The 23,598-nt window shown below is 45.6% G+C and overlaps 1 protein-coding gene across 2 annotated transcripts in view; it reads left to right on the top strand.

Moving 5' to 3' along the window:
* Positions 1-23,598, top strand: part of LPGAT1 (lysophosphatidylglycerol acyltransferase 1) — a 1,227,529-nt gene that overhangs the window by 1,059,555 nt on the left and 144,376 nt on the right. For both annotated transcript variants that reach the window (XM_044075074.1, XR_006365251.1), the window contains exon 6: positions 19,628-19,734. In XM_044075074.1, coding sequence (XP_043931009.1) covers positions 19,628-19,734 — 107 coding nt within the window. The remainder of the gene's footprint in view (positions 1-19,627; positions 19,735-23,598) is intronic.

The raw sequence follows: 23,598 nt of genomic DNA, 5'->3' as shown, positions 1-23,598 counted from the left end.
TCTCTCTTCCTACATGGCTTGTTCAGTGCCAGAACTGGTAGTTGAACCCCAGTTGTCTGAGTCGCAGTTAGGGCATCAACCCTGTGCAGAATGGAACCAGGCTTAAAATATCTGGACATCTGCAACTTTTCATGCCTTTCACAGGACTTTCTTTTCCCAGGACAGATCTAATTTTAAGTAAGACAAATGCGTAACCCTTTTAGCAGGCTACTTGCAAAGCTTCTGCATGTTTTCTTTTTTTACTCCTTTTTTTGTCTATCAAGCCTTCCCCCAGTAGCTCCTCATTTAGCCTGTTCATTCCCCATAGGTTGTTTGGTATGGCCTATTTGCCCCCTCAAGGTGAGGGTCAGGTGCCAGGAGTGGTGCTGTCACCCATATGGATGATATTACCCACCAAGTCTCAAAGGGTGCTTGTACAAAGGGTCTTAAGAAAGGCATGTCACTCACTTTTGCAAGTGACGAGTCCCTGATAAAGTCCTTCCCCCACTCCATTTGATATCCAGTATCTATCAGGAATTCAGAAATGGGGTGGGCATCCCTGGCATGTGTCTACCCCCCCCCCCGAGGGAGTAGAATTCACACTGCACCATTATTCTTTTTTTTATCCCCCCCTCAGCATTACTTGCAGAGTTTACACGTGATTTTATTGCCATGTCAGTTGTGAATTGATGAGAAGACCCTTCTTAAAGTTTGCTGTATGGGTTGATGGTGCTGGTCACTTACTCCTGATTTAACTGTTCACACAAACTACTACCTGTTCAGTCCACAGTTCAAACAGTGCTTAAGCAGGCTGAATGCAGCTGTCCATCTAAAGGGCAAGTCACTTAAACCGACATCTCCAACTGTCTAGTAACTTTACCTTCCACATACCTACCTGATCCACATCATTAACTCACTTGTCTTAAACTGTGATTCAGCTTGATCACATCATTACTGCTGTAAACCCAGTGTGCATAACATCATATTGGTTTCAATTACCTTTCCTAACCAACTTTAACTCTGCTCTCCCTTTTCTTTTCCATGTATGCAAATGCACATATATTTGGCCTGTTAGATATTATGTGTATATACTGTTTTGTCACATTTTGTATGATTACTCATAAATGCACACGTCTCTTATTTGTATACTCTACGTTGTTTTATGTGGTGGTGGTGCTGCGCTAGCGTTGTTGCCTCACAGAAAGACACTGTCCGGTTCGACTCTCAGCTAGAGCGTCTTCTGCGTGGAGACGTGTGAATGGGCGTACCTTCGTTGAAGGTTGTGCGTCAGGGCTGGCAACTCGGTATGTAAAAATCAACTGCCAATCATTAGTGAACCGGAGTTCCGCTGTGGTGTCCCCTAACCGGGAAAAGCCAAAAGACACAACAACAACATTGTTTTATTACAGTATGGCATAACCCAGGCTGAGCCTTTAATTGATCATTTTATCAGGGTTCTTCCCTAGTAAACTAATGTAAATAAGTGCAGAATTATTTTCTAAGCAAGCAATAATGGCCAACAGATTGTGTGTTGTGTGTTATTGAGGAAGTAGCACCCACCCAGGGGTGATGTTCTTCGTGTTTCACTGTTACAGTCATTACTTTGGGTTATCTGCTTGCAGGTATCCCTCAGTCGGCCTGATTAACAAAGTCTTGGGTCCTGCGTCGGTTGCTGTCCCTTCTTCCATGACGTCAGTTCGTCAGGGGTATAAAACATGCAGATGACGCCATTACATCAGTCTTTCTTACCATGCGGTGCCCGAAGCAGAAGCAGTTTGCAAATGCCGGTTTGCTGACTCTTAAATTTTTTCTTTTTCGAGTTTCAGAACTGAAGTCTTCAACTAAAGCTAAGTACCCCATTGGGGAAACTTTTTCTTGCTCCTGACCGATGTCAGTAAAAGTTAATAATTGCATTACTTGTGGAAAGCAAATACCTCATAAAGATTTTCATTCTTACTGTATTCCTTGCCTAGGCCCTGACCATAACGTACCTTGCTGTCGGTTTTGTGTTTTATTTAATCAGTGATCTATCCGTTGTTGGTATATTTTCGCCTCTAAATATTTCAGTTCTCGGTTTAATTATCCAGAAATGTCGTCGGTTAGCCATCCGACTACTGGGATTCCGAAAAAATGCAAAGATAAAGACAGAGACAGGCCGCCGAGGTCCAAAACTGCCGACGGCGCTTCTCCTAAGCCAGTCGCCAGTTCACCGGTACTCAGTGAGGTGCTTACGCAGGCCCTGATATCAGCTACGTCTGATTCGTAGGCCTCTACTGAGACCCATTCGGAGTCCGGTATGCCGCGAGATGCTTCAACTGTGGAACCCGCAGATGTCTCTACCTTGGATGGGTCCGGAGCCGCTGTGCAGGCACAGGCTTCTGAGGGTGTCTTCAGGCCTACGGACTTGCATATTAAACCGACGCTTCTTTCTTCTCTTAGGCCTAAATCTCGAATCATGCCTAAAAAACCGACGCCCAGGCCACATGCTCAGGCCTCTATGCCTGACTGCTGTGAAATTCCTTTAAGTGTTAAATAGCTTGAGGGTTTCTGTTAGCATTAAAATCTGTGTTGGTTACATTTCTAGTAATCATTTTAATTTGAGTTGCTGGCTACTGAGACTTCTTTGCATACATCAACTGACATAAGCTGATTTAAGTATATTTTCTGCACTTATTTAAGATTTGAGTGAGTAAATATTGTGTGTCTTTGATTCAGTAAATATTGTGTCCCTGTCTCTCTGCAGTTAGTTCCCCACTCCCACCCCTCCCTGTTTCTTGTTGTGGTGTTAATCTTGGGTGGCTTTGGAATTGCCCGCCCCTGCTGTAAATGTCTTTTTGCACACTCCTCCTGGACCCATCTCATTCGCTCACTCAACTGAGTACAGTGAGATCATATTTTGATTTTGGATACTCTTACCAGTCCCATCTCCTCTGCAGTGTACAGAGAGAGCACTTGGGAAGGGCATTCCCCTATAGTATCTTAATCTGCTCTGTTTCCTCCATCTCAAAAAAAAAAAAAAAAAAAAATTTTGCACTTCATCTGCCTTACTGTGTATATGTGTTTCTTCCTACTTTATTACCTTATTTTGCTTTTGCCTCTTTTAACATTTTAAAGTGGAACCTGTGTGTTGAGAGACAGCCTTACAAGACTATCTGCAAATATATAGAGCTGAGTATATTTTTCTGTATTATTCTGTATTATAGAGCTAAATTGTTGCTTAGATATCTGTTGTCTTACTGTTCTGCAAATATACAGAGATCAGTATATATTCTTTTGGTTTTATAATTTGCACTCTGATTCCTCACATCTCTGTTGAAACTGCCCCCCCCCTGTTCTTGGTTGTAGTTTAAATTTGGTGGCTTTTGCAGTGCCCACCCCACTGTAGATTTGATCTAGGACACTCCCCCAGTCCCATCTCTTTACCGCATTCTACCTAATAAACCCTTTCTGCACTTGCTTTTAGTCCTTTTTAATTTAATTACATTTTTTCAAACTGTATGTGGACTAATATTGCTACATACTCGTGTGCCAGCTTACACTGCATGTGAATTGTTTTTACTACTTTTCTGAAAAAAAAAAAATTATCTGCTTTTAATGTATTTGTGTTTCTTCCTACTTTATTTTGCTTTATCTTAAAAGTACTCAGTTGTATTTATTACTGCTTGGCGTATCTCATTCTAAGTCTTTTAGTTTAAGCACTTGGGCTTCAGACCAGTTGTTTTACATTAAGAAGGTTTGTGGTCTGCACTGTGGTGGCAGAACAGGTAGCTTACATCCTTCTAAGTTGGGAACTGCTGACTGAGGGCTCAGTGTCTGTTATTCTAAAAGTGTATTAATTCTGGTTTAAGCACTTGGGCTTCAGGCCAGTTATTTTACATTAGAAGGGTTCGTGGTCTGCACTCTTGTGGGAGGAGAGGCTGGGCTCTGCCCTTCTGAGCTGGGAATTTTTGGTTAAAGGCTTATAGTGCCTGCATATTCGAACTACTTCTTACTGAAATTGGTACACCTTGTTTGCTGTAGCATAGACTAGATCCAGGCCTGCTGAATCTAGTTTTGTTTGTATAACTTGAGCACTAATCCAGGCATTCTTTAAAGTATTCAATTGTATTTATTACTGCTTGGTAGTAACTTGATTAAAGTGTAGCTATCATTCTAAGTCTTTTGGATTAAGCACTTGGGCTTCAGACCAGTTGTTTTACATTGGGAAGGTTTGTGGCCTGCACTGTGGTGGCAGGAGAGGTAGTTTACATCCTTCTAAGTTGGGAACTGCTGATTGAGGGCTCAGTGTCTGTTATTCTAAAATTATATTAGTTCTGGTTTAAGCACTTGGACTTCAGGCCAGTTATTTTACATTAAGAAGGTTCGTGGTCTGCACTCTTGTGGGAGGAGAGGCTGGACTCTGCCCTTCTGAGCTGGGAATTTCTGGTTAAAGGCTTATAGTGCCTGCATATTTGAACTGTTTCTTACTGAAATTGGTACACCTTGTTTGCTGTAGCATAGACTAGATCCAGGCCTGCTGAATCTAGCTTTGTTTGTATGCTTGTTGTTTGTTTGCTTGTTATTTCCCTGAAATGCTAATTCCACCTAAACGCGGCTTTTCAGCGCTTCTGCGGATCCCTAATGATATCTGCATTGCTTACTGTACTTATTTCCTTGTTTCACTTGAAAGAAAGTTGCTGTTTGTCGTTTTTGCATTTAAGTTACCTGTAACACATTGCATTTAAGTCACCTGGCAATTGCCCACTAAAGCAATTATATAACTCAGCACTAAAAAATTAAAAGCACTACACCCTCACAAACTCCCCTTGAGTACCTTGTTCTCCATTAGCCCTTTTTTTTTTTCAATTATAAAGGAATTCCCAATACTATTCTAGCATGTCCAAAGGTCAGTTGTCAATCTCCACTCCTGTCCAGCTGGTGAATCCGGGAATCTTGAGGCAATGTTACAACTGCCTCATGTACACAGACAACCCTCTCCTCCTCCCAACAAATTCCAACACATGTGAGAGATGCAACCATATAGCCATACTGGAGGCTAAGCTCTCTCAACTCAGTACTGGTGTAACCAGTCAGGAGGAGAAGGAAACCACACTCACTACAATTCCAGTCTCACAAAGACCTACCACGACGGCAAACTAAACACATAAACACACAAAAACATACTCGGAGGCTCTAAATAAAAATCTGCCTAAGCAGCAGAGACCTCCAAAGCAGACACCCAAGCAACCGCTACCCCAAAACAAAACACATACAACACATAGCTCACAAAGCCAGTGTGCCGAACAGTCACAGCCCTTAAGGCTAAACAACACACCTGATACACTTGTGATAGGTGACTCTATCGTCAGGTACACTGACGTCCCACTCACCAGGCTGAACAAGGAGAAGGTCACGGTGAGCTGCCTGTCGAGCGCTAGGATCCGCCACATAACACAAGCACTCAGGTCACTCCAAGGCAAGTACAAATATGACTCAGTCATTGTCCATGCTGGTGTGAATGACCTGAGACGTACCTCCCTGGACTTCATGAAAAGAGACATAGAGGAGCTCTCTGAGCATGTAGCCCAGGCCGGTATGACCCTGACCTTGAGTAGCATCTTACCCTCACCAAGAATGATGCCACAATATGATGACAAGATGATCAATTTCAACAATTGGCTTAAGTATTGGTGTCATTCAAAGGGGATCCAATGCCTGTCAGCCTGGGATGACATGCTCGACAAGCCACGATGCTTCGCTAGGGACGGCTTGCACCTGTCACCCCTGGGCTTTCGGATATTGGCAAAGGCTCTTGCTACCCCCATAGTGCCTTTTTTAGGCAAGGCTCAAAAGACAAACCCACCTCCATAGGTATCACAAGGGATAAGAAACTAAGAGTAATGCTACTCAACCACAGAAGTCTAAACCTCAAGATACATGCACTCAAAAGTCTCCTTAGCATGGAGAACATCGATATCTGTGCAGTAAGAAAAACCTGGTTCAAGGCTCCCGAGAGCACCCCAGCACTACCAGGTTATACCTCATACCATGCTTTTCGGCCCTAAAACTTAGACTGAACCACAAAAGGAGGGGGAGTATCAATATTCGTCAAAGATACCCACACCTCCAGGTTGGTGGCACAGCACGAAGCATCAGAGACTATCCATGTGCAACTAACAGTGGGTAAAACTGCCTTCCAGTTTATAGCCTGCTACAGACCACCCTCCCAAACCCAGGAACCCCACTCGGCCTTCCTGAGAACACTGGAAAATATGAAGATCTGTCCAAACACCATTATATTGGGCGACTTCAACTACCCAAACATAGACTGGGAGCATTACTCTAGCTCCAACACCCTAGCCCAAAGGTTCCTAGAATTTATAAACTCAAATGCTATGGAACAACTTGTTACCACTCCCACAAGAGGGGAAAACATACTGGACCTGATCATCACCAACATGGGGACTCTATGCTCCAGATCAGAAGTGTATCTCTCATTGGTAAGATCAGACCATAAACTAATCTCACTGGATATTCACATCCCGACTCCACCCCCTGCCCTGAAAACCACAGTGAAAAACTTCTCTAATGCAAATTTCACACTCCTCAAAACCGAGGTGGAATCCTTCAAAGCCCCCGGGACTGTGGAAAATACTGCCCAGACCGCAGAATCCTTTATAAACGCATTCTATGAACACCTTCAGGAATGCATGGATCATGCAATCCCAAATAAAACCAAGTCCCAATCCTCCAAAGGCAGATGTCCCGTCTGGTGGACCCCAGCCATAAACAAACTATAAAATAGAAGGAGGAAACTACTACATGATAGAGCAAAATCCCAAAAAGGGAAGGCATCTCTGATCAGTATTAGCAAAAAACTATGGGCACTCATAAAATCGTCTAAGGCCAACTTCGAGAGAAAAATTGCACAGGACACTAAGGATAATCACAAGACTTTCTTTAGTTATGTTAGGAACCTGGGTAGGAATTCCCAGATATGCTCAGAATTAGTCCAAAATGACAAAAAATACACCGAACCCACAGACATTGCCAACATCCTAGCTGACAGGTTCAGTGCAAACCCCCCCCCCCCCCCCCAAACGCCAAATATCTATCCCAGCAGAGTGCTGCCCCCCTGACATCTCAGATGCTCAGGTAAGAGCTGCCCTCTCCAAAGCAAAAAACACAGCATCAATGGGACCAGACGGTGTCCCGGGCTGCGTCCTACATGAACTCCAAGAAGAGCTAAACCCAAACATAAAACTACTGTTCAATCACAGCCTTACTACAGGATATGTACCCAAAGAGTGACGTACAGCAACAGTGGTCCCTCTCCACAAAGGTGGTGCCTCAACGGATCCTGGAAACTATCGCCCCATAAGCCTGACTAGCTTGGACTGCAAAGCTATGGAAAGGATCATCATGGACCTCATAAATAAAGATATTGGGAACCTACAGACACTGGATCCTACCCAGTTCGGCTTTGTTAAGGGCAGATCCTGCCTCTTAAACCTGGTCGATTTCTTTGAAACAGTCACTAAGGCCATTGACGAGGGGAAGGTGGTCCACACAGCCTACCTGGACCTCGCAAAAGCCTTCGATACAATACCCCACTCGGGCATTATAGATAAGCTCACCAGCTTAAATATAAACCCCTATGTCACTAGATGGGTTGCAAACTGGCTCAAGGACAGAACCCACATTGTTAGAATTGCTGGAGCCATGTCAGACTCCAAACCAGTTACAAGTGGCATCCCAAAAGGCTCAGTCCTGCGACCTCTCTTGTTCGGTATATATTTCTCGGAGGTACAGGCCAACACGGAAGGACTGTGGCTGACCAAGTTTGCAGATGACTGCAAACTGGGCGCCATAATCAACACTCCAGCCGACACAAGCATCCTCCAAAAGGGTCTCATAGAAACAGACAACTGGTGCCAGAGCTATGGCCTCAAGCTAAACGCCAAAAAGTGTATAGTCATCCCCTTTGGCAAAAACAAAGTGCCCACAAATTACCACATAGGTAGTAATCCATTAAGTACAGAAGAAGTAATTAGGGACCTGGGGACCCAAGTTGATAGCAATCTCTCATTTGACAACCACGTGGCCAAAGTGGTTAGAAAAACATTTTATCTGAAGTAGAAAGTTCATTTGTCAGCAACCTGTGGGTCTTGGATCCGATATCGGATCCGAGCCGGCAACTTGTTTCAAGCTAATGGATCCGAGCTCCTAGCTCCTCCCTTCACCCATAATCCCCTGCTAACCCTCCATAACCTCAGATCTAGTTTGCCGTGCTTGTGGATGGCTGGATCCCCTTGAGCTCGTCAGCTAAGTGGAATTTTACTGCATTTTACTGTATTTTTCCTGTCAAAATTTTTCTTTTTTAGTTAAATTAAATAAGAAAAAGTGTGTAAGTATTAGGTTCCCTTATTATTTTTACTTTAATTAGTTCCCCCTCCTTTCGCTGGTCGTTAGTGTGTGCGTGTGCATGTGTGTTGTGTTTCTTTTTGGGGCCTGTGTGTGTGTGTAGTTGTTTTTTCTTTAAAAAAAAAAAAAATGGCTGAGGCCCCAAAAGCCATATTTTCTAAATGTGCAGTGTGGCCAGCCTCCCTTCCTGATGGGTTGCACACTACTCGGTTGCCTTGGGGGCCTGAGGCTGTACCTCCTGCTGTACCCATCTGTGCAGCTGTCAACCCCAGGGCACTGAAAGTGGAAGTCGGGAGGGGGGTGACTCGGCTTTACCCCGGACTTCTCGGCTTTCGGCCTCGCTCGCTCACCTACTGCCTTCTCTGCTCCCTGGCTCCACCCACAGCCTGTGGTTGCCCCTGCTCCTGCCCCCTGCCCTCCGACAGGGACTCAAAAGGGAGCGCAAAGTGGCGACAGGAAGGAGGGGAGGACCTCCGTTTCAGCCCCGCCAGCTAAGCTGGCTTCTCCCTCCACTGCTTCTAGGTCTCCTCCTCCTCGGCTCTGATCCCCTTGTTTCTCCCCGGGGCCCAAGGAGGAGGAGACCCGATCTCCATCGAGGTCATAGAGGCGGCATTCCAGGCCTGCCTCGGTGGCCTCTTCGAGATCTACTTTTAGTATATCCGATGCAGACTTGGACCGGATGATGCGAAGATTCATCCAGGCCCAGCTGCAAATGGGAGTGCTCTTGCCTCCCTCCCCCCCTCTGGGGGGGGAGCTCGACACCCTTTTTCCATCCTATTGCTCCTTCTCCGACCCGCTATCCTAGTTCGGAGCGTTCGGAGCCGAGCAGCGTTGGAGCCGGGGGTGGGTCGGCACCGACAGTACTTGGTACTTCGGACCCGACCCTGCCCTCGAGCCTGTCGGATCCGACCTCTCAGAGCCGAGGTCCGAGCTTCAGATCCGGGGGATTCAGTGTGCCTTCGGCTCCATCCAGGCCGGAGCCCACTCGTCCCTCGGATCCGATGGTCTCGGCGCCGGCTCCGATCCCTTCATCAGATCCGAGTGGGAGCCGACTTTCGGATCCAATAGAGAGTGGCTCTCCCTCGGCTTTCGATGTTGTGGAGAGGGCTCTGTTGAGAGCATCCGGACCCCCAGTCCTTGCATCGGCTCCTCCCTGCACTCCCTCTCTGCTGGGCCAGGCTTCCATCACCCGGCCAAAGGGACACAGATGGTTCCATTGGAACAAGATGTTGCTGGCGAGGCCTCCTCGGACAGCCCCCCCGAGGAAGTTCCCCACAAGCATAAGTGCAAAAGGAGGCACGTGGACTCCCCTGAGTCCTTAACCGAGGACACGGACTTGGAGGAAGGGGAAGGCTCCCCAAGATCGCCCCCTGAGGATGTCTCCTTTGGAGACATCATGGAGATGCTGAGGATCAGAGGTGGGTGGTCTGCCCCCAAGTCTTCCTCTGACGAGTCCGTGTTTCTGGAGGCATTCGAGGCAGGCCCGTCTACCTCTTGGGTGTCCCCTCCGGCTGACCCCCTGGTGGACCTCATTACCACCAGGGCGTGGAAGGATCCGGACACCGTGGAGCCAATACCAAAATGCCTGGATAGAATTCTTAGCCCCCCCTCAGACCGATCACATTGGAGTAAGGGGCCCCCCGTAGATGCCATGTTGACGGCGGCAGCCACGAAGAGGGAATTGGCTCAGGAGAGCCCCTCAGTCCATCCACTGAGCAAGGAGTCCCGTTTGATGGACCGCTTAGGGAAGCAAGTTTTTAGTTCAGCGACCTTCTCGGTAAGGTCTCTGAACTATATGGCACGTCATCAGGATGCAGCGGGATCTTATCAAAGAATACGCTGCATCCCCCCCTGAGTCCATGTCGGAGGATGACAAACAATTGTACTCCACCCGAATGGCCACTCTGAGATCAATTTCAAACACCTCTATGCGGCTATTGTCCCACGCCACAGAGGGAGCCGCTAGGGCTAGCGGAGCAGGCCTAGTCATGAGACGTCAAGCCTGGCTCCGTCATTGTGATTTTGCGGAGCCCTTTAAAGCGTCCTTCATGAACGCCCCTTTCGATGGTTCTGCCCTGTTTGGCAAAACAGTTCGCGAGACACTTGTCCAGAGCGAGAAGGACGGGAAGACGTTGTCTGCCATCGGAGTCCGCTTCTCTGCTCCCCAGCGGTCCTTTTCGAGGAACCAAAAGGGTCAGAAGAAGATGTGGTTCCGAAAATCACAACATTCCCAACCCGCTCCGGACAACCAGTCCTACCGTGGCAGAGGTGGACAGGGAGGACGCCGCCCCAGGGGCAGAGGGGCTCCGAGAAACTTTGGGTCCAGAGAACCTTTCTCTGAGTGGCCCGCGCAGCAGCCCTGAGGGGTTGCCCGGCTGCTCCACGCTGGAGGCAGTCGGGGGGCGCTTCTCAGAACACTTAGCGGCATGGGAGTCCATCACGACAGACCGCTGGGTGCTTCGCATTATATCCAGAGGGTACAAAATACCATTACTACATGTCCCCAAATCCAAGAACCTCCCCGATGTACCACCTGATCAGAAGGAGGCTGCAACTGCAGAAATTCAGCAGCTGCTAAGAAAAAGAGCCATCCAGCCCATCCCCCAAGACCAGCTCAGATTAGGGTTCTACTCCAGGTTCTTTTTGGTGCCAAAAAAGACGGGGGACTTGAGACCGATCCTAGACCTTTCCCGCTTGAACCTGTCAGTAACCAAGGAAAAATTCCGAATGGTCACTCTTCAATCGGTTCTCCCCCTTTTAAGGGAGAACGATTGGATGTGCTCCATAGACCTCAAGGATGCGTACTACCACATTTTAATGAACAAATGATCCAGGAGGTTCCTTCGCTTCCGGCTGGGGGCCAGTCACTACCAGTTCAGGGTCCTTCCCTTTGGCCTCACCACAGCCCCCAGGGTGTTCACCAAGGTATTAGCAGTGATTGCGGCCCACCTGAGACTCCAGGGAATACAGGTCTTTCCGTACCTGGACGACTGGCTCCTGACCGCACCAACAAGGCATCTTCTTTGCTCAGCCAGAAACTTCTTCCTCCGTCTAGCCCCACAGTTAGGCATTACTATCAACGTCGACAAATCTCTTCTGGCTCCAACGCAGGTCATAGAATTCATAGGTGCCAGAATAGACACCAGAGAGTTGCGAGCCTTCCTAACTTCCGAGAGAATCCGGAACTTACAACTCCATGTGCGGGCTATCCTCCAATCAGAGACTTCACCAGCGGAATTGGTCCTGAGGGCACTAGGCTCCATGGCGGCAGCGATTATGCTCCTTCCATGCGCCCGTTTGAACATGCGGGTACTGCAATGGACTCTTCTAGTGCAATGGTCTTTTCTATCCCTTCCTCTCCACCATCCCATTGCTATCAGCAAGGCTTGCAGGAGGGCGCTACTATGGTGGCTCCAAGCCTCGAACTTCCATACGGGCCGTCCCTTCTGCACCTCTCCCCCTCTCGCCACGGTGACCACGGACGCTTCCTGCCTTAGGTGGGGGGGGGGCATTATTCAGGCAGGACAGTCCAAGGCACGTGGAACGATACAGAGACCTCCCTGCATATCAACGTTCTGGAGATGAGAGAGGTGCTGTTTGTGTTGCAAGCACTTCAGGACCTCCTCCCCACAGGAACGATTGCAGTTCAGTCGGACAACATGTCGGTGGTCTGGTACATCAACAAACAGGGGGGAACCAGATCTTACCCTCTATGCCGCGAAGCCATGAGAGTGTGGGAATGGGCGATCTCCTCCAACCTCTTTCTGATTGCAACGCACATTCCGGGGAGGACCAACATCCTAGCGGACAAGCTCAGTCGCACCCTCCTTACTCCGTACAAGTGGTCTCTCAATCCACTAGTAGCGAAGCAGATATTCGCAACATGGGGCAACTCTGCTGCGATCTTTTTGCGTCTCCATCAAACACCAAATGCGGCAATTTCTTCGCTCTAATCCCCCCTCCAGGGGAAACTCCAAGAGACGCTCTGGTGCATGCTTGGCCACCCAGTCTACTCTATGCCTATCCTCCTCTACCACTAATGCTATAACTCTTACAGAAAGCCTCACGGCTGGGGAGCAGGATGATCCTCATTGCCCCATTCTGGCCTCGGCAAATTTGGTTCCCTTACCTGTGGTCTCACCTTGTGAATCACCCTTGGATTCTAGATCCCACTCCGGATCTCATCTCCCATCCGTCAAACTTACCGATCCCAAACCTGGACAATCTGAAACTGACAGCTTGGTTGCTCCAGTTCCACTCCTAGTCAGGACTCCCGGTATCTCTTCACCAGTCAAAGCCATCCTCGTGGCAGCGCATAAGCCCTCCACCAGGAAAGTGTATCGCAGTAAATGGAAACGTTTTTCCATCTGGGCAGAGCATCATGATCTAGATCCCTTTATGGCTCCTCTTCCATCCATATTAGACTTCCTAACTGAACTCTTTCAGGAAGGCGCTAGTTGTTCAACTGTCAAAGTGCAATTGGCAGCCATATCACATTACCATGTGGGACATGATACAGGGCCTTTGATGTCGGCCAAGTTGTGTAAAACCTTTCTCAAGGGCACCTTTTTACTTAGACCCCCTGTAAAGGAAGCCGTGCCCCCCTGGGATCTTACATTAGTTCTTCAAGCCTTGACTGCTCCACCCTTTGAACCCGCTGCTTCAGTAGATCTCAAATTCTTGTCATGGAAAACAGCATTCCTTGTAGCCATCACTTCAGCAAAAAGAGTGTCGGAGCTTCAAGCTCTCTGTGAAGCCTCCTTACCTGATCTTTCACCCAGATAGAGTGTACCTCAGGATCAATCCCTCTTTTCTTCCCAAGATAGCATCAGAAACCAACATAAATCAATCCATAAATTTACCGGTTTTCTTCCCTAAATATCAGAATAAGGGAGAGTACAAGCTGCACTCATTAGATGTTCATAGGCAGCTTCGCTTTTATACTCATAGGACAGCTGGCCATAGACAATCCGACCAGCTGTTCGTTTCCTTTGCCAAATTTAACTTGGGGAAAGCTATCTCAAAAGTATCTTTATCTCGCTGGATTTTTCAATGTATCCTATTGGCGTATCAAGCCTCGGGTAGACCCGCACCCGAAGGAGTTCGTGCTCATTCCACCCGCTCCATTTCTACCTCTGCGGCCTTCAAGTCTAGAGTTCCATTGGATGATATTTGTTCTGCAGCCACTTGGGCTTCATCTCATACCTTTATTAACCACTACAAACTAGACGTGCTTTCTAGAGGGAGAGCATCCTTTGGCTCTGCGGTGCTTCGTAATATCCTTCCATGATGGCCACCCAAGGTGCAGGTAGCTGGGGACTCTGTCCCACAGGTTGCTGACAAATTAACTTCCTACTTCAGATTAAGAAGTTATGTACTCACCATAACGTTCCATCTGAGTAGGTAGTTTCATTTGTCTGCAACCATCCCCCCCTCCTTCCCCCTGGCCTTCTTCGGATCTACTGGTAGTTGGATATCCTTTTGTTGGATATATATTGAGGGGCAAACTCAATCTGAGGTCATGGAGGGTTAGCAGGGGATTATGGGTGAAGGGAGGAGCTAGGAGCTCGGATCCATTAGCTTGAAACAAGTTGCCGGCTCTGATCCAATATCGGATCCAAGACCCACAGGTTGCAGACGAATGAAACTACCTACTCAGATGGAACGTTATGGTGAGTACATAACTTCTTAATATAGCCCACCTAATCATGAAGGGATTCACATCTAGATCAGGGGAGGTCATCGTGCCTCTTTACTCATCCCTCATCAGGCCCATAATTGAGTACAAATGCCCCTTTTGGGATGTACCTTACCAGACACCTGCAGCAACTGGAAAGACCCCAAAAGTACCTCACCAAGAGGATCAAAGGGCTCAAACAGATGCCATATGCTGCCCGGTTAAAGAAACTCCAGCTCTACTCAGTGGCATACCGCCTGCTCAGAGGCGATCTGTGCTTGACGTATAAAGCCATGTCCAACCCAGAATTAATGGACATGCTGCACCTCAGAAAATCCAAATCCCATCGAGCTACGCTCGAGACTTGAACCTCAGCACTGAAATAAATAGGACATGCTGGAGGGACAGATTCATAACCCAGAGGCTCCCTTCACTCTGGAATAAAATCCCAGTCCAGGTTAGGCAGAGTCCTTCATTGACTCTCTTCAAGAGGAATCTTGATGAGTGGATGGGAGATCGTAGGTTTACCCCGGGTATCCCTTCTGTGTCATTGTTAGACAGAGGCACAGTATACTAATTTTGAAAAAGGGCATAGCAAAATTATTTTAAAATCTGTGGCGAAAGCCAAACACACTCTGGCTAGGCTTATAAATGCCCTAGGGCAGATAGCCTAGTATGAACCTATAAGAATGGCTGAAGATCTAATAGCTCTAATCAGGGTAGCCAACCCCCCCCCCCCCCTTTCTAAGAGGCCTAGGACCGAAGTGGTTTATGAATCTTCTGACCAGGATTCTGTTTTTTCTGATTCTTCTGATAATCTGGATTTATCCCTATCTACTTATGAGGATTCTGATGCAGAGGACTCCATTCCCTCTGCTTCCCCTCGAGAGGATTTTTCTTTTCGGGAAACCTTACATACTCTAAGGGAGCATTTCCATTGAGAAAGCCAGGATTTTTCCGATTCAAAAAAGAGGCTTAGGGATTTCTTACTCCTACCTCAGCATAGGCCTTTAGCTATTCCTCCTGTAGTAGACATTGTTGATGATGCTTTTTCGGAATCTATTTTGGCAACTGATTCCTTGCCTCCTGCTCCCAGAAAACCAGACAGATACTACAGGGTCCCAGAGTCACACAAGTTCCTTTTTAAAAATCCTGTTGCGGATCCAGAGCCTATTTCACAGAGGCCCAAGGGTATTAAGGCTTCTACTGCTAGAAATCCTATCCCTTCTGATAGAGACTCCAGGGTGCTGGATAGATGGGGTAAGAAGGTTTACACTTCTGCAACCTTGGCCATTAGGGCTTTAAACTGTCAGTTTCATATGTTAAAGTATCAGCAACATGTTATTGGATTGCTTAAACAGAAAATGATGTTGATTCCTTAATGTGTGGAAAATAAAGAATTACAGGATTTAATGCATTTTGCTGAACAAGTTGGAAAACATACTTTGCAATGTGGTTTTGATTCTTTAGAGGCCTCTTGCAGGGCCGCTGTTACTGGGTCTCTGCTTAGAAGGCATGCTTGGCTTAAGGAGCAGTCTTTGCCTGATCATGTTAAAGTTAAATTGTTGGATGCTCCCTTAAATCAGGACCGCCTGTTTGGCAGCAAGGCTGAGGAAGTTCTTAAAAAAATGAAAGAAAGCTAAATCTATGCAAACTGTTAAAGATTTCTTACAAGTTCAGCCTCCTAGATTTAGTAGGCACTGGCCCTCTAAGAACTGGTCCTTTCCCACCCCTTCCAGGTCTTCTCAAGCCAAACCCAGACACAGCAAAAACCCCAGGATTCAGTCCCAGGGGACACACAGGAATAAGCAGTGGGGGGCCTCCACTTCCAAATCTGGAAGTAATAAGACTCCCCCCTATGGTAAACTGTCTCAATGACTTCCTTTTAAAATTTCCAAGCACTTATCAACTGACTGCCCCTTTGGGGGGGGAGATTGCTCTTCACACAAAGAACTGGGAACTCATTACCCAGGACAAATAGGTTTTAAATATAGTATCCCAGGGATACAGATTTCACTTCCACATTATTGCCAACTCCAAGCGGGTGGCCAGACATACTCCCAAATCAGTGGGCAGAGGCTCAAAAACAATTACTTTCTCTTAAGCATGGGGGCTATTCAGCTGGTACCAAAAGAGGAAAAGGGACAAGGTTTCTGCTCAAGACTTTTCCTGGTACCCAGAAAAGACAATTCATGGCATCCTATCCTGGACCTGTCTACTCTAAACACCTTTTTGGAGATTCCAAAATTCAAGATGCTGACTCTTCACCAATTACTTCCTATGCTAGACAAAGATGCCTGGTTGACAACACTAGATTTAAATGAAGCATACTTGCACATCCCAATCAGGAATCTTGCAGAAGATACCTACGCTTCAAAGCAGGCTACACGCACTATCAGTTCTCTGCACTGCCCTTTGGCTTATCTACTGCGCCCAGGGTATTCACAAAGTGCCTAGCTCCACTTATTGTATTTTGCAGGCAAAGAAATATTCAAATATACCCATACCTGGATGATTGTCTAATTCAGGCAGAAAGCTAGGACATACTTTTGAATCATCTGGCCTTTGTACAAAGGGTTCTAACTTGTCTCGGGTACACCATAAACGAAAGGAAATCACAATTGGTACCCTGTTAACAAATTATATTCCTGGGAGCAAGCTTGAATACAACTTCCCAGATGGCCTACCTCACACCAGAGAAACAAATTAATTTGACAACCTACTTCAAACAAGTGGCCACAAAGACCCTGCTATCTGCAAGACAAATACTGCAAGCCTTCGGGTTCATGGCCTCCTGCATTCTTCTAATTCCATATGCAAGACTGCATATGAGGAAACTACAATGGTATCTAAAAAGCCTATAGTGTCAACATTCTCAGGATCTAGAAGCAATGATTCCTATCATACCTTGCCTATGCCTAGAGTTCCTTTGGAGGGCAGACCTGCCACCAAAACAAGGGACTACCTTTCACACCACCCCTGCCACCCAAACCCTAACAACAGACTCATCAGACTATGCATGGGCGGCTCACCTGGCAGGGAAGTGCATTCAGGGCAAATGGAACCCAAGTCAAATGCACCTGCATATCAGTCAAAAAGAAATGTTAGCTGTACAGAACGCTCTGACAGCCTTCAAAGACCACATTCTTACAGGACAACTAATGGTAAAGATGAACAACACCATTGTTATGTGGTACATAAACAAGCAGGTGGGTACACATTCTTACCCCCTCTGCAGACTAGCCATGGCATTGTGGAACACAGCCTTGAGCTACCAAGTGCACATTACAAGCTCAATTCCTGCCTGGAAAGTTAAATACACTGGCAGATGGACTAAGCAGAAACCTCATGGACCCACACGAGTGGAAACTGGAACCAAGGATTTTCGACATGTTGACAAGCAAATGGGGAAGCCCAGATATAGACCTGTTTGCCTCTCCCCAGAACTACCAATTGGACAAATTGTGCACAAGGACTCCCCACAAACAAGCCTGGAAAGTGGATGCTCTGTCCTTCAGCTGGAAAAACCTATCTGTCTATGCCTTCCCCCGTCTGCCTCTGCTCACCAAAGTACTGCTAAAAATCGAACTGGACAAACCAAGGATGATTTTGATTGCTCCAGACTGGCCATGCCAGCACTGGTACCCCCTCCTGCGCAGTGTGTCACGGTTATCCCCATGGCACCTGCCTCAGATTCCTTCCCTGTTGTCTCAGCAGGAGAACCAGATTCTGCACCCTCAGCTTCTAACATTGAACCTTGCAGCCTGGCTAATTACATAATTGCTCCTTTACCATCCCTCAGTAAACCTGTGATGGATATCATTTAGAGGCAAGGAGGCCTAACACTAGAAAATCCTATGCTGAAAAATGGAAAAGATTATGTGCCTGGAACCAGTCTCAAGGGATGAGCACAGCAGCACCCAATTTACCTCAGATTTTTCAATACTTAACTGAGATGCTTCACAAGGGCCTGTCTTTTTCTCCATTAAAATCCAGGTATTTTCTTTATTTTTTGGTCCCTTACTCCTAAAACGTTTGGGTTGCCAGTCATTAGAGTGAAATTCCTAAATAATGACAAGCATTTGAGTTTCAGATGTTTATTTCCTTCAGAAATTTCATGCAAACACAAATCCTTTTATTTAAGCAAGTTTGTAATTTTATAAGAGCAGTAATTAAAACCTGTTCCTATTTTGAGCCTTTGTTCCCCCTTTTTTAGACTTTATTTAGATTTGTTCAGCTGAAAGGTCCAGAGGTATGCAAACCTGTTTACTGCCACTGCTACTACTGCCAGTGGTTGATCTCACTCACTCACTCACTCACTCACTCACTCACTCACTCACACCTCTACTTCAGAAAATGCATGCTAACACACTAATATTTTATAACAGCAACATTTAACATATGTTCCTGTTTTGAGCCTTTGTCCCCCATTTATTTTAGCCTTATCTAGATATCTTCAGCTAAGAGGTCAAAAGGTATGCAACCTCTTAACAGCTGCTGCTGCTTCCAGGGATCACTGTCACTCTCTTTCTCCATTCCCTCTCCCTATTGCACGCATGCACATGCGACCACACATGCACGCAGTCTCTTCTGCTTACATGCTTACAGAAACATAAACATGCATATACACACACTTTTTTCATTTATTTTTTTTACACTGGCTAAACAGCAAAATAATAGCTCAAGATCTCTCTCTCTCTCTCTCATACACTCTCAATCACACACACACTTTTGTATTTTAATTTTTTGCTTTTTTCTTTTAGACTCGCTAAACAGCAGTAGCACTGCATAGCGAGCGTAAAATAGTGGCAGCCGTTAGTTTTTTTCAGTCCAAGCTCCATGGCAGCTTGATATACTGCCTAGAAAGCAGCTGACTAATTTTTCAACAGGCATTACTGTAGACTAACACCTTGCTGGATAACGTTCATTCTCCAGTCAGGGTGTAATCTACAGGTCACCCATTCTCTAATGTTACTTAATGACCTATCACTTTGCGGTGTTGTGCAGGCAGTTACTGTACAGATATCCGAAGCCCTGTATTTTGCTGTAGTTAAAGGTGTATCATGAGCCTTTGGAGAAAGAGAGAGAGAGAGGAGAGAAATAATATATGCAACTTCTAACTACATATAATTTCTTTAGAAATATAGAACACTCCTCTAAAATGTTTATTTTTTGATTTTAGGTGGCAAAAGCCCAAACTATATTGTGCATTTTATTAAGTCTGCATTGGATAACATTTAGAGAGGTATACACATTTTTAATATTGGATGGGCAGGTTTGTAAGTTATATAAGGTAGTCCCTGGTGATCTATTGGTAACAATTCTGGGGTCACAAAACTGTGGCCTGGGATCAGTTCTCAGTCAGGAAAAGTTTACTTATTTCATTATGTTATGTTCAGTTTGCATAGATTGTTAATGCATAGATTATTTTGAGAACAGTCATTTACTAGTTGAATTTATTAACTGAAGGAGAACTATAGGCTTTATATTTTCCCATTTTTGCAAATGTTAACTTATTAAAGTTGTAGATTTTCCAGTATTTTATTTCTCCTTTTGTACTCCTAACAGGAAATACCCAGCAAAAGAGGTTCCCATAGAAAGTGAAGCCCTCAGCAGCTGGCTGTATGAGCGGTTCATTGAAAAGGAAGCTCTGCTGGAACATTTTTATAAAACAGGTAAGCAGTGCCCACGGCAGCTGGAATATAACTGCATTCTGATACGTGCAAGTGCTAGGTCTGCTGAGGACAGAAGTTCTTAATGTCTGCATAACCAGAATGCATTTAGGGTTTTCATTTAGGCACTTTGCACTACTACACTTTTTTTAAACTGGTAGTGCATCGTGGTAGGCTTGACATTTCACAGTGATGTAAAACAGCCTACATCTCCATTCCTGTGGCATGACCTTGCTTTTAAGCTTTCCTTTCATTGACTTATTCAGGAGGGTTGAAACAAACAAATGGATCTTAAGTCAATTATGTCATACTTATAAGAATAGGCCATTGTGCATTCTGCTTCTTACCAGTTAACATAGAATTTAGTCTGTGAATATACTTGTTCACAGTATGTATCCACAGACCACCCCCCCTCCACAAAAGAAGAATATTGCCTTTAGCTTGACTTACCACAGTCATTACTGCACTCCTGAATTCATATGTTTATTTTCTGGTACCACCTATGTACCACAATGTCAAGGGCACCCCTACGGAGGTATATGGTTAATGACACCACTGATAGAACTGTCATTTTATCATACTCTTGAGCTGTTGTAATAGATGTTCATGAAATACTTGTAGTAGCCAATGCTGTTGACTGCTTTCACTTCTGGATGGCCATTGCATCATTTTATTTTTGTATTTGTGGTGGTGGTGGGGTATGCTCACAAGTTTATAGGATGTCAGCCTGTACATGCAGCATTACAGAAATGGCTTATTCAAAAATAAATATTCAGCAACTGTTTAGGTATAAAGCAGTATGAATCCATGCCATGTATCCAAACATAGAATGGTCTTTGTAAAATGCCTTTGTGCTTGCCACTCAGTTTATTGAGCTTAATGGCTAACTGGCATACTAAGACATCAGTGTGACTTTTCTGGGCAACTTACAGACATTAGATTAATATAACTGATAATGTGCAGACCACATTTCAGCAAACAGACAATGCACAAGGCAGAATTACAGTAGCTTGTGGGGATATAGTATTAGTGAATGGTTAAATTACAATACATTTGTAAAGATGTTAAATTATTCAATTACTGAACCTGTCTTACACAAGGTTTTCAGAGTCATTAGGAAAAATTGGTAATAAACAAAGTAGTGTTTATATCGTTGCACATAAACAAAGTCACATAGGTGGAGAAGAGAATGAATGGTAAGAGTCTTTAAAGAGTCAAATATGGACAGATGATTAGGAATGCATGGAAAGTGGGACAGAGCCATTTAAAAGAATGTAAAACAGACCGTCACCTGAACCTACAGAGTCTGTAGGAGCTTTGACTGTCAGACAACCACACCCAACACACTAAGAAACCTGTTTTTTTTTTTTATCATGACTTGCATCCTCTTTTTTCATTACTGATTCTCCTACATTATCTAAATGACTGTAATTAAATTTTCATTTGTATACACAAACATTTGCCTGATGTAGGTGTCTGTACTGATGTGATTTTATTTTATCATCAAGGCTTTGACTCTGTAATGCAATTGTACAATAACACGATGCAAACTGCGGTGCATACATTACTGTGCTTTTGTCTCCACTGCACTGCCGTTAGGCTACTAGAATTTTACTATTTGTGATAAAGGTCTCAGTTTATCCATAGCAGTGACACACTTTTATTGGCCACTACATACATAACATTTGAGGTCATTTTAATCTTATGCTTGAATGAACGAGCACTTTTCTTTTTCAAACTTAGAACTGTAGATGTTCATCATGTTACCCTGCTGCAGTCATCACACTTGGGTTATCCTGCCGTCAGGCGGTCCCGCAGTTGGCCTGAGTTCCAAAGTCTTGGTCCGGCGTCGGTTGCTGTCACTTCTTCCCTGACGTCAGAGCGCCAGGGGTATATAAGAGGCATCCGACGCCATTTTCTTCAGTCTTTCTTGCCGCGCGGTGCCTGAAGCAGAAGCAGTTCGCAAGTACCGGTCGGCCGACACCTGAGATTTTCGATTCGAATTTCAGTCCGAAGTCTTCAATAAAGCTAAGTACCCCGTTGGGGAACCTTTTCTTGCCTCAGTCCGATGTCAGAAAAAGTTAACAATTGCATTTCTTGTGGGAAGCAAATACCTCATAAGGACTTCCATTCCTATTGTATTCCTTGCCTAAGCCCAGACCAAGATGTCACAGGTTGTCGGTTTTGTGCTAGGTTTAATAAATGAACTATCAAACGCCATTTTGACTTCGCACATTACTTTGGTAGGAAATTTAATTATATCATGCCGTTGGAGCAGCCAATGACTGGCATGCATAAAAAACGCAAGGATAAGGACAGGCAGCCTAGGAACAAGCCAGACTCCGAGGCCACTGCTGGGCCTGTCGCCGGTTCTCTGGTTTTCAGTGAGGCGCCTACGCAGCCCCTGATGACCACAGAACTGGAACCCCAGACAGCTGCGGATTCTCAAGCAGAGTCTACTAGGCCGACGCAGCCATCTTCATTAGGCCCTTCCAACACCGGAGCAGTAGTAAACCTCTGTGCAGTGGAAACACCTTCGGTTGCAGAAGGTGTCTTCAGACCGACTACACTCACCATTAAATCTTATGCTAAGCTTAAAACTCCTTTAAAACCAAAGAAGACTGTACATCAGTCTACATTTCAAGGCCCCATGCCTAAGAAACAGATGCTTAAAATGGCTGAAGATTTGATTACCCTAATCAGGGGTTCCCATCCCCCTCCTGATAAAAGACCAAAACAAGAGGAAGATTTTGCTTCCTCTGACCAGGTTTCAATTTCCTCATATTCTTCTGAGGAACAGGATTACCCTTTTCCACCTTATGAACACTCTGATGCTGAAGACTCTATTCCCTCAGCATCTCCCCCTGAAGACTACTCCTTTGGGGAAACTTTGCATACCATGAGAAAACATTTCCACTGAGAAGGCCAGGACTACTCTGATTCTAAGAAAAGGCTCCGACGTCAGAGCGCCAGGGGTATATAAGAGGCATCCAATGCCATTTTCTTCAGTCTTTCTTGCCGTGCGGTGCCTGAAGCAGAAGCAGTTCGCAAGTACCGGTCGGCCGACACCTGAGATTTTCGATTCGAATTTCAGTCTGAAGTCTTCAGTAAAGCTAAATACCCCATTGGGGAACCATTTCTTGCCTCAGTCCGATGTCAGAAAAAGTTAACAATTGCATTTCTTGTGGGAAGCAAATACCTCATAAGGACTTCCATTCCTATTGTATTCCTTGCCTAAGCCCAGACCAAGACGTCACAGGTTGTCGGTTTTGTGCTAGGTTTAATAAACGAACTATCAAACGCCGTTTTGACTTCGCACAACATTACTTTGGTAGGAAATTTAATTATATCATGCCGTTGGAGCAGCCGATGACTGGCATGCATAAAAAACACAAGGATAAGGACAGGCAGCCTAGGAACAAGCCAGACTCCGAGGCCGCTGCTGGGCCTGTCGCCGGTTCTCTGGTTTTCAGTGAGGCGCCTACGCAGCCCCTGACGACCACAGAACTGGAACCCCAGACAGCTGCGGATTCTCAAGCAGAGTCTACTAGGCCAATGCAGCCATCTTCATTAGGCCCTTCCGACACCGGAGCAGAAGTAGACCCCTGTGCAGTGGAAACACCTTCGGTTGCAGAAGGTGTCTTCAGACCGACTACACTCACCATTAAATCTTATGCTAAGCTTAAAACTCCTTTAAAACCAAAGAAGACTGTACATCAGTCTACAGTTCAAGGCCCCATGCCTAAGAAACAGATGCTTAAAATGGCTGAAGATTTGATTACCCTAATCAGGGGTTCCCATCCCCCTCCTGATAAAAGACCAAAACAAGAGGAAAATTTTGCTTCCTCTGACCAGGTTTCAATTTCC

This window comes from Protopterus annectens, chromosome 6.part0 (assembly GCF_019279795.1).
Source record: "Protopterus annectens isolate FY-2018-M chromosome 6.part0, PAN1.0, whole genome shotgun sequence".
In the NCBI taxonomy this organism is placed as follows: Eukaryota; Metazoa; Chordata; order Ceratodontiformes; family Protopteridae; genus Protopterus; species Protopterus annectens.
Note: the sequence above shows the minus strand (reverse complement) of the source record. Positions and strands in the feature narration are given on the sequence as shown.